The sequence below is a fragment of the Myotis nattereri genome (genome assembly GCF_964212035.1).
Source record: "Myotis nattereri genome assembly, chromosome: 1".
Classification (NCBI taxonomy): domain Eukaryota; kingdom Metazoa; phylum Chordata; class Mammalia; order Chiroptera; family Vespertilionidae; genus Myotis; species Myotis nattereri.
Genome location: NC_138075.1, coordinates 111,258,625 through 111,274,763, shown reverse-complemented (window position 1 = coordinate 111,274,763; position 16,139 = coordinate 111,258,625). Strand labels below are relative to the sequence as shown.

At 53.6% G+C, this 16,139-nt stretch overlaps 1 protein-coding gene across 1 annotated transcript; it reads right to left on the bottom strand.

Moving 5' to 3' along the window:
* Window positions 1-3,556: 3,556 nt before the first annotated feature.
* On the bottom strand, window positions 3,557-15,926 carry INSYN1 (inhibitory synaptic factor 1). Its single transcript, XM_081097125.1, has 3 exons — window positions 15,252-15,926; window positions 14,137-14,854; window positions 3,557-4,399 (listed from the first exon to the last, which is right to left on the bottom strand). Exons 2-3 carry the CDS (start codon window positions 14,290-14,292, stop codon window positions 3,677-3,679), a joined length of 879 nt encoding a protein of 292 aa, XP_080953251.1. The 5' UTR covers window positions 14,293-14,854; window positions 15,252-15,926; the 3' UTR covers window positions 3,557-3,676.
* Between the last annotated feature and the right edge of the window lie 213 nt (window positions 15,927-16,139).

The window sequence follows — 16,139 nt, the reverse complement described above, 5'->3', positions numbered from 1 at the left end:
AAATCTGTCATTTAGTGTTAGCTAAAAAACATAGCACAGTGCCTGGCATATACTAGGTGGCTAATAAATGTCAGTTTTCTTACACAAGTTCCAGCTGGATGATGGGCGAGAGATGGAGGGCGGAAGGGGATGAGGTGAGGGTCAGAGTAAGGGAATTTAGGAGAGGTAGTGGTGGATATCTGTGTCTGCCTTGAATTCCCAGCTCCCCCTGGCCCTTATCCCTTCCATTGACAGGGTCTCACTTTGTCTCTAAGGGTGGAGGATGGTGTTGGGGTCTCCAAATAGTTCATCCCCCTTTCTGCTCCTTGGTCCCATCAGACCTCTGTAGACTACATGGTCTGTCCCTTGCCCGTAAATGGAGACAATGAGGTCTCCTCATCCTCAAGACATTGGAGACACTGCAATGTGCCCACATCGTTAAAGTGGTGTCAGGCTGAGGACCTCCCCTCACTCCTCCCACTCCCAGAGTGGTCTCCTTGTCAAGCCAGCCCCCTATCTCATGCTCCTGGCTTCTTTCCCGGAGACCACAGGCTGGACTCATCACCACCTCTGGCTTATCAGCACTGAAGCCCCACACCTCTTTGTTTTGACTTTGCCCAGCTGCTGAGCCACACCAGGCCAGTCCCTCCCAGGGAGTTGTGTGTATGTATGTGCACAAGCAACATGAGACCTGGCACGTAGGAGGCCTGCAATAACAGCTGATTGAATGAATGCTCCCTCTGCAAATGGAGCTCATTCATTCATTCTGCAAACATTTATTGAATGCATAATCCATTTGGTGCCAGGCTCTGTGTCAAGGGCGATCAATAGTAGCCAAGTTCTCCAAAGAATGAATGGCATTCACAGGTCTCCTGCTCGCAATACCCACATCCCACCATCTGGCTCTCAGACCCCAGCCCCTCCCACACCCCCAGAGACCAGGGCACTGTCTCCACCAGGGATATGACTATAGCATATGTTTGAGTACCAAGTCACTGAGTTTGGGATCAATCCTGGTGCCATTCTTATCCTGTGCCCTTAGACAAGTTATTAACTTCCCAGAGCTTCAGTTTCCTCATCTGGAAAACAGGTATAAATATAATTGCTTATCTCGTATTTTCTGAGTGGAATAAATGCAGTAAAACATATGCTTAGGACATGCCCAGTGCATAGTAGGTGCTCTATGAACATGAGCTATTTATGATTATGACCCCTCCACAGCACTGGTTGTCACAAGTCTGAACTCACAGTAGATGGTCAGCAAAATAAGACTTCCTGTAAACAGGGAGATCTGATGGGACATTCTGGGTGAAGAAACCCAGAAACTGGCGAAGAGATGGTGAAGAGCAGTGAAAGACTACCTGGAGGAGCAGGTGGGTCTGGAAGAAGTCCCCAGGATGTCTGTGTCTGCCTCCAGGACAGGGAGCTCATTACGCTGAAGCAGTGTATTTTGTGCTCACCAGCTCTGATAGTCACAGTTCTTTACATAGGTGACCACATTCTGTCTTTCAAGTCATAAGAAAACCATGGGGATCCGTGAGTGAGGTCCAGACTGATTGTGGCATATATATAAGGGTAGCCAAGTACTTTTTAGGCCTTTGAAAACCTATGCCCACTTCAATATCTACTTTCCCCTCCTCCAGGACACCCTCACACTACTGCCCCATTTGGAGCAAGTAGCCAGGTGGTACATGCTAGCCATGGCCAGAGGAAATCACACAGAGGGGAGTGGAGTGGGGTCTCCCAGGAGAGGACAATGCCCTCACAGGGCTCTCTGTTTCTTCCTGGTGAAATGTGTGCTCTCTGCAGATGTCTTTTTCTTGACTGTTGTAAAGCTGTGAAACAAATAATCTTGCCACTGGAGAGCAAAACTGAGTCCCAAAGCTAGGTGTGCCCATACCTGGGCAGGGCCTGCCCCTCTTCACTGTCAGGCCATCCGGAAGGATGGAAGGACCCAGCCAGCCAGCCTTCAGGGGAGCCCCTGGCATGCATCTTTTGAGCCAGGGTCCTATCACTAATCAATACCACTGCCCAAGAGTTTTCCTGGGACGGAGGGAGGAGCTCAGAGCTCTTATTCTCAGGTCTGGGCAGGAACTGCTAGCCTTGACCCACTACCCTGTATTTCCACTCCGGAGGTTGCACCCTGGCTGGCTATTTAGGGCCCAAGGGGAGACCCCAACACTGCAGAGCAGGCCTCCTAGGCCCGCCTGTCTCATCCTGATAGCATCCCTGGCATTTGCTCCAAACTGGCCAACATAGCCTCTGTCTCCCCGCCCCTGGGGGCTGGACAGTACCTCTCTGGCCATGCTCTCCTGGGCACCCGTGTGTAGAGCCAGAGACCCTCCTGACAGTCCCTGGCAGGCTGTACCTCTGCTTTCATTAAATGTGCATCAGGGAGGCCCTGAGCAGTGACATCCTTGCACCGCCATCACTGCTTCCTTCCTGCTCTGAGCTATTGGAGACCAATAGCTCGTGGAGACCATCAAGCTGTGGCCCAGTTGATGGCAGTGGTTTCTTTCCCACCCCACTCAGGGATCCCAAACCTGGAAAACACTGGAATCTGAGTTGGGGTGCCACTGACCACAACACATATCCAGTGACTTGGAATTTACCAAGTCCTCATCTTGTTGAAGCCCCACAGCAGTTGGTGAGGTAGATGAACATTATCAGACCCCCTTCATAGATGAGGTAGATAGGCTCAGAGAGGCAAATGGACTCTCCCAAGATTGCACAGTTACTAGATAGCAGAGCCAGATATAGCCTGGAAACCATGTGCTCATGGGGGAAGGGGAGAGGAGGGGCACAGGCTCTGTGACCCTGGGCCAGTTACTTAACTTCTCTGAATCTCAGTCTTCTCATTTGAAAAATAGGAATAGCAATAGTTCCTGTCTTGTCAGGTTACTCTGAAAATTAAATTAGATTATGCTATACAATGTATTTAGCACAGTAGCGACATGGAGATATGCTGAGTAAATGTGAGCAATGGTTGGGATTATTAGCCCAATGATATTCCGATGCTATCTCTGTATGGACCACACCCCAGATGAAGCCTTGGTACCTCTAGGCTCCCATCTGTTTCTGTTGGTGTCATTCATGACCTGCCAAAGCGAACTCAGGGTCCCAGAGTGGAGGAGCAGCGGTAGAGCGGGGCCATTGGATTCCTTCCTGGGGCTGCCTGCCTGCTGACAGGTCAGGGGCCTATCTCTGGCCCATGGTGGCTGCTGCCTGTTTTCTCACATGGATCTCAGCAGCACTAGGGGCCTTGCTGGGGCTTTGCCATGAGTCTTTGATCTCTAGAGTACAAGGCTGAGCATGGAGCCACCCACTCAGTGATGCCACTTAGTCTCCTCCACATCACACTATTAGCCCTGGCTTTGGACACTACTTCTTGAGAGTCTGCCTCCTGCAGATGAATCCCTGGACATGGTCCAGGCCAGCAGCTTGACATTTGGACACCCCCTTCAGGAGCCCTGCAATGGGAAGGAAGGGAGGAAGGTTCTAGACACACTTCCTGGGACCTAGTAGGGAAGTAGGCATCTCTGTGCCGAAGATGAGCTCTGAGAAAGCTTTGGGGCCTGTGGGGCTGGATCCTCAGCATTTTAAAATTTTATTATGACTGTGTTTGCTTAAATATATATGTGTATATATTTATAACTCTATGTGCCTCCCCCACCCAACCCCAGCCCCCTCCCAGCCCCTAGTTTTTCCCTTTGGCTTTCTGTCTGGAGGCTGTGTAGGGAAGCACTGTCTGCGTGCTCTTGTCCGACACTGTTTGGGTGCTGCTGTTCCTCATGATCCTTCGTGTCTGCTCGGGGGCCAAGGTGGGGCCTGAGCATCGGCCAGTCAGTGGAGAGCGCCTTGGTTTGTTGGGGGCCAGGGAGGTCTTGAGGGGGCCCACATGGGCCTCTGTATGGGGAGGCTCTGGGGACAGGCCCGCCTCCTCCTCTGCCGCTGCCTCCTCACCATCCCCCTCTTCATCATCACAGCACAAAGCATGGTAGAGCACTTTGTCGCTGAAGCGCACTCTCTCCCGTGTGCCTGGGGTCCGCTGGGGCAGTTGCCCCTTGAGAGGGCCGGTGCTGAAGGCCTCCTCACTGGAGGAGTCTGGGGTCTCCACCCGTGGCCCATTAGGAATGGGCATGCCACCGTTCATGAGTCGGTAGTCAGAACCAGCCCCTGGTCGTGTTGACTCGGCGGCGTCCATGGAATCTGAAGGGGTAGAGACATCCAGGAAGGAGCAGAACTCCCAGCTGTCTGAGAGGATGTCAGCTGTCGTGAAGTCCAGGTGGCCCAGGTCAAAGGGGCCACCTACACCGGCCTTGTCGCTGCTGGAGGTACTGCTCACAGTGGCCGTGGTCCAGTCATCTGGCTCCAGTTCAAAATCGAAGTCTGAGGTTAATTTATCTATCTGGCTCACCACCTGTCCAGGGAAGGGCAGAAGGATTAGATTGGCCAGCCCAGACCTGGCATCACTTAGGTGTGAGCATGTGTCCCCCCGCCACCCCGTGACATCTCCCCTGCTAATGTCCCTACAGGATGGAGACTGGACTTGAGGTCACAGGCTTATTTGCTCTGTGGAGAACCCAAACTGGACCAGGGTGAACAGAGCTTGTTTTCCATTCCTCAGTCTCTTGGGTGGAGGAGGGACTGTCTTCCAGCCTGTACATCATCCATTCACATACCCCTCTCCCCATAGCCAGCTGCTGTTCTGGAGCAGGGGAGGGGGTGTTTATAGGCTCTGGTGCTCAGAGCTTGATCTTCCTATGACTGAGAGGGGCTATTTAAAGAGGGTGGTTACCAGATAAAAGGGTTAGTGTAGTAAAGGTTAAAGGGGGCCAAGTATATAGTAATGGAAGGTGATTTGACTTTGGGTGGGGGCACACAATGCAATATACAGATCATGTATCATAGAAATGTACATCTGAAACCTATGACCCTATTGACCAGCATCACCCCAATAAATTTAATCAGAAAATGAAATCTATACTAATAAAAGGGTAATATGCTAATCAGACCGGGAGACCTTCTGGGAGACCTTCCAGATGTCTTTCCAGACAAAGCCATGGTGGTGGGGCTGAGGCAGAGGTGGTTAAGGGCAATCAGGCTGAAAGGGGAGGGCAGTTGGGGGCAAGCAGGCCAGCAGGGGGGGGGGCAGCTGGGGACGAGCAGGCCGGCAGGGGGGACAGTTGGGGGTGATCAGGCCGGCAGGGGTGGGGCAGTTGGGGGCGATCAGGCCAGCAGGCAGAGTGTTTAGGGACGATCAGGCAGGCAGGCAGGAGAGCATTTAGGAGCCAGCGGTCCCAGACTGCGAGAGCGATGTCCAACTGCCGGTTTAGGCCCAATCCTACAGGACATCCCCCAAGGGGTCCCAGACTGGAGAGGGTGCAGGCCGGGCTGAGGAACATCCCCTCCCATGCACAAATTTCATGCACCAGGCCACTAGAGGGCTGAGAGACTCCAGCAAATCTACTTAGTAGAGACATGAGAAAATGATATGAGGTGACCATGAGGAAGCCTGGGCCAGCCTGTGCAGCTGGTCAGTGACTGTCCCTCAAGGGTCTCCATCACTCCACCTCTGCCCCCAGAGCCTTCTCCCTCCTTCCTCTCCCTGGCCTCTGATGACTGGAGATCAATCCTGGCTTGTTGGGGAATGAATAAAACAAGCATTATTTGGTAAGCAATAAAAAACCCATCCATCCTGGGCCCAGAGGTGCCTGTTAAATGTATTTGGGATGGGAGGGGGGACAGTTCAGCTGCAAGGTCACTGCAACCTGCCCACCCCACGAAGACTAAAGCTCGGACTCCATGGAGGCAGCCCAGCCTCAGGGCATCCCCCGACCTTGGCCACTGTCAGCACATGAGTCAGGGAGGATGATAGGGAAAGGAGAATCAAGAGGAGAGAGTCTTCAGGCCAAAAACAAAAATAGCAAAATATCAAAAGCAAAGTGGAGGAACCAAGAGACCCAGAGACAAAGGCATATGCAGTGAGTCACCAAGCCCAGGGCCCCTCCCGGTGTTCTTACCTGGAGTCAGATCAGCCAGTTAATTGATGACCTAATCAACAAAACTTTACTGAGGACCACAGCTATTCAGGGATGTGCTAGGTATTTGGTGAGGAGTGGGGGTGAGGAGGGCCCCACAGCGAAGAAGAAAGCAAAGACAAAACTGAGGCATCAAGAGGAGTCTGGGTCACTGGGATGTCTGCTTGGTTAAGGGGTCAGGAGACCCCACGCAGGTGACCTGGTCAGTCAATTTCCCACTTAGGTCTCAGTTTCTCAATCTGTAAGTGGGGAGTTGGGTGAACTGGTTTATCTCCAAGGTTCCTTTCATCGCTGTGATTCTAGGAAAGGGTTCTGTGGGGCACTGGCGATAAAAGTGACATTATCTCCCATCTCTGAGCACCTACTGTGTGTCAGACTTTCCATCCATGAGATCATCATCTTCTGAGACCATAGATAATGGGCCTGAAGGACCAGTCACTGGGTAAGATTACTGCCTTTGCCACACCCCTGCAAGACTGCACACTGCTCCAAGTGCTACTGTGATTCCTGGGCTTGAGTAGGCAATGGGCAAAGGGCTCTACCCTCCAATCTGGCCACCTCTTCTTATGTCTCTGACTCCAATGACTCCCCCTAACACAGAGAAGGTCACATCCCCCAGAAGTCCTTGCTCAACCCAATCCACATCTGAGGGCTGGTAGGAACCCTGGCCTCAAACTGGAATGTGTAACAGCCCACTCTCCGGAGTTTCTGATTTTGCAGGTTCTGGGTAAGATTTGAGAAAGTGTAGATCTAACAGGCTTCCTTGTGCTGCTGCTGTTGGTCTGAGGACAAACTTTGAGAACCACTGACCTAGGGACCTGGTATTTAAGCTGATGAAAGAATAGCACCTCAGGGCATTGCTGGCTTCAGAAGTGGCCTTGTACCTCTGGACAGCCACATCCTCCAATTAGACTCCCGAGAGCAAGCTAGATGCTGATAGTCTGCTGCTGCATAAGAGAAGGCAACACTGGCAGGAATCTGGAGTTAAATTTCTTGGCTGTCATGGCACAGATTTGGCTGAGGCTAGGCCAGGCCCAGAAGCTGGGCTCCTAACATCCTGTGAGGAAGATCCAGGGAGCACAGGGCAGGATTCCTGAAGACTTCAGGCCTGAACATACTCCCCCCATCCAAAAGGCCCTTCTCAGGTGGCCTTCACATTCAGGCCCTTCCTCTCCTCCCTTTGAACACCCTCTCTGGCTCCACCCTGGGGGTGTGGAGGGTAGTAAATGAGGGAGGCCTGGATTCAAGTCTCAAGTGTGGCTTTCCCGTTTCCAGTCTCATTTTCCTCCCCCGTAAAGTGGGATGATGCTCTTCTCCTCACCCAGTTGGTGGGGATTTAATAGATATGAATGTGCATTAAACTGGAGAGTCAGCACATCCAAGCATCTAAGAACCTAGGCTCTGGAGCCACACCTAGGGTCCAACCCTGGCATCACAACTTACTAGCTTTATGACCTTAGCCAGGTTGCTCAATGTCTCTGTGTGTATCTTCAGCCAAGGAGAATCCTAGTAGTACCTACTTGTTAGGTTGTTGTGACTATTTAATGACTTGATGCACAGAAAGCATGTAAAACAATACCCACCATGGACCATTGAGAGCCAACACGTAACCAGGCACCAGGCCCAAGAGCTGATGGGAGCCAGTTCTTCACCAAAAGAATGATACTCTGATGGGGACATTTCCAGTACCCGTGGCAGAATAATGGGACATGTCGGGCCTTTCAAACCCCAACACCTGGGTGGCACCTATGTTCCATGAAGTAGGGCTGTTTCCAGATGTAAACAGAAGAGGTTCTAAAAGCCAAATGGTTGAGGCTCACGGGCAAATCTGGCTCAGTTCATTAGGTGGGATAGGTCAAACATACTTGATAAATGACATAAGTAAGAATCAGAAAGGGAAGTGAGATGCCCAGGGTACTCAGACTGTATGCAGAGCCTGGTCAAGCCTGTCCTTGGTGCCTCTCATTTCATAAGGTCAATGGGAGGGCAGGTGTGGGGCACGCCCCATGCTACCTGCCTCTCTGTTTGGATGTCTTGAAATCTGTAATTTCTGCCTGCGATTTAATAATCATTTTGCCTGCATGTAACTTGAGATCGTCTTAGAGTACAGGCAAAATAATTATATACACAGGATAAAAGAGGGGGAGAGGGGGAATGGAGAGAGAAATGAAACCATAAAAATCACAGAATCCTACATCCTCAAAGCCAGAAGGGATTGGAGACACTGTTGAGTCCATCCTTCTTACTGTGTTTACTGATAGGGAAACTGAGACTATAATGAGCTGAGCTGAGACCAGAAGTCAGGAGTCCTGACTCCTGGGTCTCATCTTTTAAGAACATGAATTACCTGCTCAAGAGGGAACACTTGAGAGAAGGGCAGGGTTGAGGGCTGAGACACAATCCCCCGGGGGGCCCAGGTCCTGACTCAGCCTCCGTCCTGGTCACAGCTTTGGCTCCCCTCATCTGAACAACAGCATAGTGCATCCAGGGAACTTTCCAAAAAAACAGCAGGACCTCTACTTCCAGCACTCCTGTGCTCCCCAAACTCCTGCACCTCCAAACCCCACCCCACACCAAATGTGACTAAGTGCCCTTTGCTCTCTACCCTACCAGGCCTGCCTCCTTACCACACCTACACACTTACATCCTGAGCTCACTTCTGCCTCTGGGCCTCACCCGAATGCCTCACACCATTCTTACTCACTCTATCTCACTTCCATATGGAAGTCCTCCTTGATCCCCAATTGAGGACAGGTTTCCTATGAAAGGCTCTCAAAGCACCTCATACCTTTCCTTAAAATATTATCTAGTATTTATCACTGCTGCAATGTTTTGAGCATATAGGTTATAATGTGGTTGATATCTTCTCCCCACAAGGAGTGGACCTGGAAAGGCATCCCCACCATGCACCCCCAGTTTGGCAGAGATTGGTACACTCTTTACAAAACAGCCATTGAATGAATAGATGAGTTGAGACATCTTAATAAAAATTGCTGGGGTGTTCTTTTCTGAGAAAATGCTTCATGGTCCTGGACACCACAATATTGCCTGCCCCAGCCCTAGCTGCCTCTCCAAGAAAAGCATGGATGTGTTCCATAAAACCCTAGAGCAGCGATGGCGAACCTTTTGAGCTCGCCGTGTCAGCATTTTGAAAAACCCTAACTTAACTCTGGTGCCGTGTCACATATAGAAATTTTTTGATATTTGCAACCATAGTAAAACAAAGACTTATATTTTTGATATTTATTTTATATATTTAAATGCCATTTAACAAAGAAAAATCAACCAAAAAATGAGTTGGCGTGTCACCTCTGACATGTGTGTCATAGGTTCGCCATCACTGCCTAGAGTCAGGACCGAGGACTGGGAGTCCCACAACCTCTATCTCCTGTCCTCCCCCTCACCTCTGGCCCCTCACTTTTCTTGACAAGTTGCTACCTCCTTCCCTCCTGCCTAGCTCCCTGGGCAGCTGGTTATATAACTAGGGATTCTGCATTATTTATGACCACTGATTACTTTTTAATTCTGTGATTACGTTATTTGTCTTCCTGGGGGCTGTGGCGTTGGGGAGGGGGAGAGAGGTGACTGTGATTCATGACTCTCATCCTGCAATTTGGCCTAATTGGCCCCAGAGCTTCGTGAATCTGTCTGGAGGAGGAGAATGTAAAGGGGAAAGGGTGGCGAGAAAAAAAAAAAAAGAAGAAAAAATCCACACAATTCTTGCTGAGCTGTGGGTGATGGAGCTGACCCACTTTGGCACAGCTCTGTGGTCCCCAGCCTCTCCTGCTCCAGCTGCTTCCTGGCTGGGCCACATTTATCTCCTGCTGTATGACCCATGGCTCTGCTGGCGACCTCATATACAGCACCTTGCTGATGGGACAGCACAACTGCATGGGCCTGATCCCCAAGAAAATCAGGTTGGGGGGGTCTTCACTGCCACTCCAGGCTGCAAAAGGGTTTTACCCACCCCTCCATCCTCCGGAGGTGTTCAGGCCAAGGTGGGCAACTGTGCCCTTAAGTTATATCCTACTCAATAGCCAGTGATGATGTGAGGGATACTAGTGATCAACACAGGAACATTTTGAGCCCCATGCTGAGTGACATCTTGGGGAGAGGGTAACCAAGGAGGAGGCCAAGTACCTACTCAAGGTAAGCTCAACATTTGGGGGGCCAAGAACAAGGTCCTATACCCCTGCCCTTGTGAGCTCCCAATTAGTAGGGAACAGGGAGAACAGTGGGGAGGCAGATTCCCACCCAGAAACACAATGAGACTCCTGGGGAACGTGTGGGATTCTCACAGGACAAAATCCAAATTCTGTACTGTGGCCTGCATGCCCTGTGTGCCCTGGCACCCTGCTCTCCACCTCCTAGTTCCCTCCACTCCAACTGCATCAGCTTCCTTGCTGATCCTGACCATGCCAAGCATACTTCCTCCTCAGGACCTGCTGCTCCCCCTGCTTGGAGGCTCATTTCCAGATATCCATTTGACTTGTACGTATTCTCACTTCCTTTGGGTCTTTGTTCAAACGCCATCTCATTGGAGACCTGCTTCTCAACCCCATCACCAACCCCTTGCCCCCGCCAGAAGAGGGTAGGACTGCCTGCTGCAGGGCCCTGGGCCTGACCTCCCTGATCATGGCTAAGATGCCAATGTGACTCCAAAAGAACAAGGGCTCACACAGAGCTGAGGAGCAGGCTAGTGCTAGAACAGTTCATCAGTAATATCTAACAGATACGGAGCTAGTTTTGTGCCCATTGCTGTGTGAAGTACATTGCATATAATATCACATTTAATCCTCACAACCATCAGAGAGCTGGTGAGGGTGAGGAGGCATACTATTCTGTATCCTCATTTTAGAGATGCAAAACAAAAGCACAGAGAGGTAAAGTAACTTTCCTAAGTTCACACAGCTAGGAAGGTGGTGGAGAACATATGTGAACTAGAGACATCTGGCTGCAAAGCCCAAGCTCAGCCCGTAGGCTGTGCTGCTTCTCCAAATTTTGATCCACAGAATTCTGAGGAGCTTAGAGAGCCTGCTGGGACTGGCCTGGCACCTGGAGTACTAGGGACCTAGGAGAAATGAAGGCTAGTTAATGATTGACTGTCACATCCTCTGCAGCACAATTTTTGCTTTCAACACACTTTTACATTTCTTACCTCACTTAGTCCATAAAACTATTTTCCCCACCCATGGGACAGAACTTGCCCCCTATCCCTTGGGGAGAGCCAGGAGTTTGGGAGAACAGGAGAGGTATGGGAGAGGGAACGCCAAATCCTTCAGGGGTATGAGTAGGTGTTGGTACCCCAATACATCCTTGTAAGATCACTCTGAGGTGTGAATTATCATCATTCCCATTTTAGAGATGAGCAGACTGAGGCTCAGGGGCCCGGGGAGCAGTGCTGTAGTGTTTCTCATCTTTCTATGATGCTCAAGAAGTGAGGAGGCTCTGCTATGATCCATGGTATGTGGGGAAGGGAGCAGCAGATGGAGAAGGAGGATAGCAGAGGGGCTATAGCTAAGCCCTTCCTCTCTGCTGGCCTTCCTCCCTCATCCAGCACCCTGTGCTGCCCTCTGGCAGTCTTGGATGTAAATCTTGGCTTCACATCTAAGTGCTTCACCCTCCTGAGACCAGAACTCAGTTGGTGAACTCTGTGCTGGTGCTGCCTAAAGAGTGGAGTGTGGTAAGAGAACTCTCTCAACCTTGGGCCTACCCATGCCCCCGCTGAAAAATGCCACCCAAAGTGACTGAGAAGGAGAGCCAGGCAGATCCACTGGAGGATCAAGAGCCAAGCTTACAGGTTCCTGGTGGTGGGGGTGGGCTGGGTGGGTGCAAACCTTTATCTCAAACCAGGACCTGGCACCCCTAAGCGGTAACCCCATTCCTGACAAACCCCGTCTCCTAGGAATAGCACCTCCTCTTCTGCCTGGGTCTCTGTAGGCCTCACCTGCTTTTCCCAACACTCCCCTCTGTCCATCACCCCATCTCTAGACCCTGCCTAGGAGATGGGGAAGCTCTGAGACCTGCCCCCCCTTCCCAGCTGGGTGCCATCGGCAGTGGGCAGGTGGTGGCATACGGGGTAGATTCTGGTTGCCATAGCAACCTGCCAGAGTCTTGGGTGGAGGCACATGGCCTATTGCGGGTATGGGGGGAGGGGACTCATCTTTCTCTGTCCTGGCTCAGGCCTCTGGGGGTTGCACAGCCCATGAACCTGAAGCTCTGCTGTTCAGGACATGGGAATAGGTGAGTGTGTTTTGCTGAGAAGAGAAGGAGAGGCTATCTCAAAGATCTGCAAGTAAATCCTAATGCTTCTGATCTTCCTGCCTCACTCCCTAAAGGGCACCCCCTCAGAGTATCACAGAATGAGCATAAGGGCTCACGTCTAGAAGGTCCCTAAGAAAATGGAATGAGGCTGCTTGTTAGCCCACCTGCTGAAGCCCCAGAGCAGGAATCAGGACCTGAGTTCTACTGAGTACCCCTGGTAGGCTCTGTGACCTTCATCAAGCCCCTATCCCTCTCTGGGCCTCAACTTCTTCAACAGTAAATGAATAGGGCTGGGCTGGATGACCTGTGTGATGCCTTCAAGCTCTGGATGGCTCTGCTGGGAGTGGGAGTGGGGGTGGGGGTGGGGATGGGAAGAACAGATGCCTGCAAGATACTCAGCTGGTCATTTGGGAATAGGCTCTGTACTATATCAAAACTCACCCCCAGGCTTAGAGTCCACCCTGGTTCTTTCTGGGTAGGCCTGCTGAGGCATAGGTCCCATGCCCCTGCTCAAGACAGACTCTGGACAGTTCCCATGACTCTGATGGAACCACAGAACATATGAAATAGATGGGGGGTGGGGAGGCAAGGGGTGGGGATGGTAGTCCTTCGGAACAATGAGGTTGAGGGAGGAGGAGTTACTCATAGGCAATGACCACTAAATTGCATTCCTCAGAGATGTTCAGCCCACACCCTGGCCAGCCCAGTTCACACCACACCTCTCTCTACCTGTAGCAACAGCCATTCCTGCCTCCTGAGGAAGGACTTCCTGGCAGGCTCCATGAGGCTGACTGGGCAGAGAGGCTGCCTGCCCAACCTTAGCTCCTGGCCCGAATCTCCACTCTGAAGATTCAAACACCCCCTGCTCCTTGGCTCTTGGGCCAGGCTAGAAGACCACCTTGCCAGTCTGGAGTTGGTATCCACCATCACCTCCTCTTCTCAATCTTTCTAGAGCCCCCATCTCCCTGCACATCTGGCTGGGAGAGCCTGAACCCATAACTCCAATTCAATCACTCTCCCTGCCATCTCTGCAGGGGCCCTGGTTACAAGGAGTTGAAATTTGCCTAAAGCCCACCTGGCTGGCATAATGGTACTCAGTGGGAAAATTCAGGCCAGTGGCTCAGAACCCTGGTCATGCATTTTAGGCTCGAACACAGCCCAGGGGGCAGGGCTGAGGACATGTGTACTTCATTACCTGAGCAATGTGGGAAGAGGTAATGAGGGACACACATCGCTCTCTGGGTGACTTTTCAATCTTGGCCAAAAATGTTCAGAAGTACGGGATGGGGATACATCCCTGTAGAGGAGATTCCTGCCCTGCCAATGTACACAGGAACTCTCATGCCCACTAGCAGCCCCCTAGTCTCATTCCCACCTCAGAGCAGGGAGGAACTAATTTTTTTGGGATCAAAGGTTCTGTAATATCTGGGGAATGCTCCAAGCAGTGGGGACTGCCTCATTGGGCCATCTACACTCTCCCAGGGCCCCTTGTGACCAGCAGATGGTGGGGGTCAAAGGTCAGCTTAGGCTCCAGAAGAGGTTATTGTGGAACTCAGTCCTTATTGGCCATCTTGGCAGCCGAGTCGTAACCACAGAGCCATGGGCCCATTACATGCTGTCCCAATGCTCTCTGCAACCCTGAGACCCGCCCTGCCCCGGGCTATTGTAAGATTTTTAGCAGAGCAGACTTGGGGAAAGGAGAACAAGATGGAGGTACCCAGCAGAGTGGCACACATGCACACAGCTTTGGGCGCACACACGCACACACACACACAGAAACATACATGCCAGAGTATGTTTTTGTGCCAGGCCCAGGAAAACTGGTTTAGGGTCCGTCTGGCCCCTCACTCACCTCCCTGAGCTCCTTGGCCACCTCTTTGAGCTCCCGTAGAATGCCCTCCAGCTGCCCGATGACCATCTTCATGCGCTGTCGAATCCGCTCACGTTCGCCACCACTGCTGGGGTCGTCACTGGGCTGCCCGAGGTCCGGGGTGCCCCGAATGTTCATCCTTTACCACGTGGCTGCAGGCCTGCCCATACTCCCCCCAGCCAGGCACACACTGCGTCTGCCTCCACAGAGCCCCTCTCAGCCAGGCAGAGCTCCACATCTTAACGGCCCCCCAGCCCACGCTGGCCCTGGGTGGCCCTCACCCAGCCCCTGACTCCTGCCACCCTGCCTCCTTTGCCTTTGAATGGGGAATGGGACACCCAGAAGGAGACAGAATCTGACACAAGGGGTCAAGATGAGGACATAGAAGGGCAGGGGAGGGGTCTTGGATCTCAGGAGCCCTTCAGGACTTGAAGTGCCTATAGGTGTGCTGGGCTGATGTCTGGCTGAGCCTGGACACAGAAGCAGGGAGATGACTCTGCAGGGACTAAGGGTAAGAGATGCCCTTGGGATTGGGGAAGGCAGCACAATCCCCTCACGACTCTTGGGCAGTTGCAAAGGCAGAGGTCTCTGGTTGCAAGTGACACCTGCAGAAGGACTGTGGCTGGGGTCTTCCAGATGTGGAGGGGGCTCCAGATGTGGACAGCTCTGGGAAGGGAGCTGGACGGAGGAGAGCAGACCCCTGCAGAGAGAAGCCTGGCATCAGCCCTCCCAGGCTGCAGCACCAACCGGCAATGCTACTGCCTCCATCCTCTCCACAGCCGGGCACCCTTCCTCGCTGGGGATTTAATGTTTTTCTTTGTGGGGAGGGGTGGTGGAGGCAGATGGTCTACAGCACAGCCCCTCTTTGGGAAGAAAAAGAGGGAGCCCCTGCTTTAGAGGCAGAAGTCCTCAGCCTGCGATGGGGCACCGAGCACCAGGTCCCCCCAACACCCCTCCCCAGCCAGGCCTTGCCCTGGAGGTTCACCAGAGGGTCTCTCCAGTCTTCTGTCCTCCCTCGTAGTGCCCCCAGGGTGCCCTCGTTCCCAGCAGACCCTCCCTTTCCCAGCCCAGCCTTCCCTTAGAACCCCCGGACTCACCGAGGGTGAGGGCACCGGCCTGCCTTCCGAGTAGCGTGGGGGCCAAGCCCCAAGATGAGGTTGGGGGGCCCCCCAGGCTCCCTAGGGCGGGCTTCTCTCTCTGGACCCTTCGGCCCCTGGCCTCAGGGAGGTCCTCAGAGCCGCCCCGGGAGACATCTGGGCGGTGGGAGGGGCGGGGCCTCTGCGCTCCCCGACCGGGGGCAGGAAAAATGTCCCCCAACCCCCGCCAGGCGCCGGGTGGGGCCTGGGCGAGAAGGGTCTGGTGGGTCTGCGGCTCTCAGGCCACAGGTGACCGGACGTAGGGCGTCCCGGTGCGTGAGCCAAAGTAGCTGGGATCGGAGGGCGCCGGGATCCCCTCAGCCCGCGCCCGGCATCCCCCGGGCTCGGCACGGTCCAGTCCAGACGGAATGAGCGGGCACCGCTGGGTGCCCCGGACGCACTCAGCCCGGACCCAGGATGTCCGCGCTTCCGCACCCGCGGCGTCCCGAGCGGCCGCGAGGGTCCGAGCAGCCCAGCCCCGCGCTCGGCCGGCGGCGGGAGAGAGCGCTGCCGCTGCTCATCCACTGTCGGAAAGGCCGGGGGAGGCGGCGTCGGCCGCGGGACTGGTCCCCGCCGGGCCCGGCCAGGAGCGCGCAGGCGGGGGACCCGGCCCGGCTGGTTCGGCAGCCCGGGCGCGGGCGGGAGCGGCGCGAGGCGGAGGAGAGGAGGCGACACGAACGGGAGGAGAAGGCGCGGCGAGGGGCGGGCGGGGAGGGCGCGCGGCGGCCCGGCCGGCAGGGAGCCCCGGGTTCGCAGCCCGTGCCCAGGGGCCACCGCCTCCCGCCGGCTCCCACCCCGCTCGCCGCCTCGCCAGCCCCCGGCGCCGGGCCGCTGCCGGCGGGGCGCACA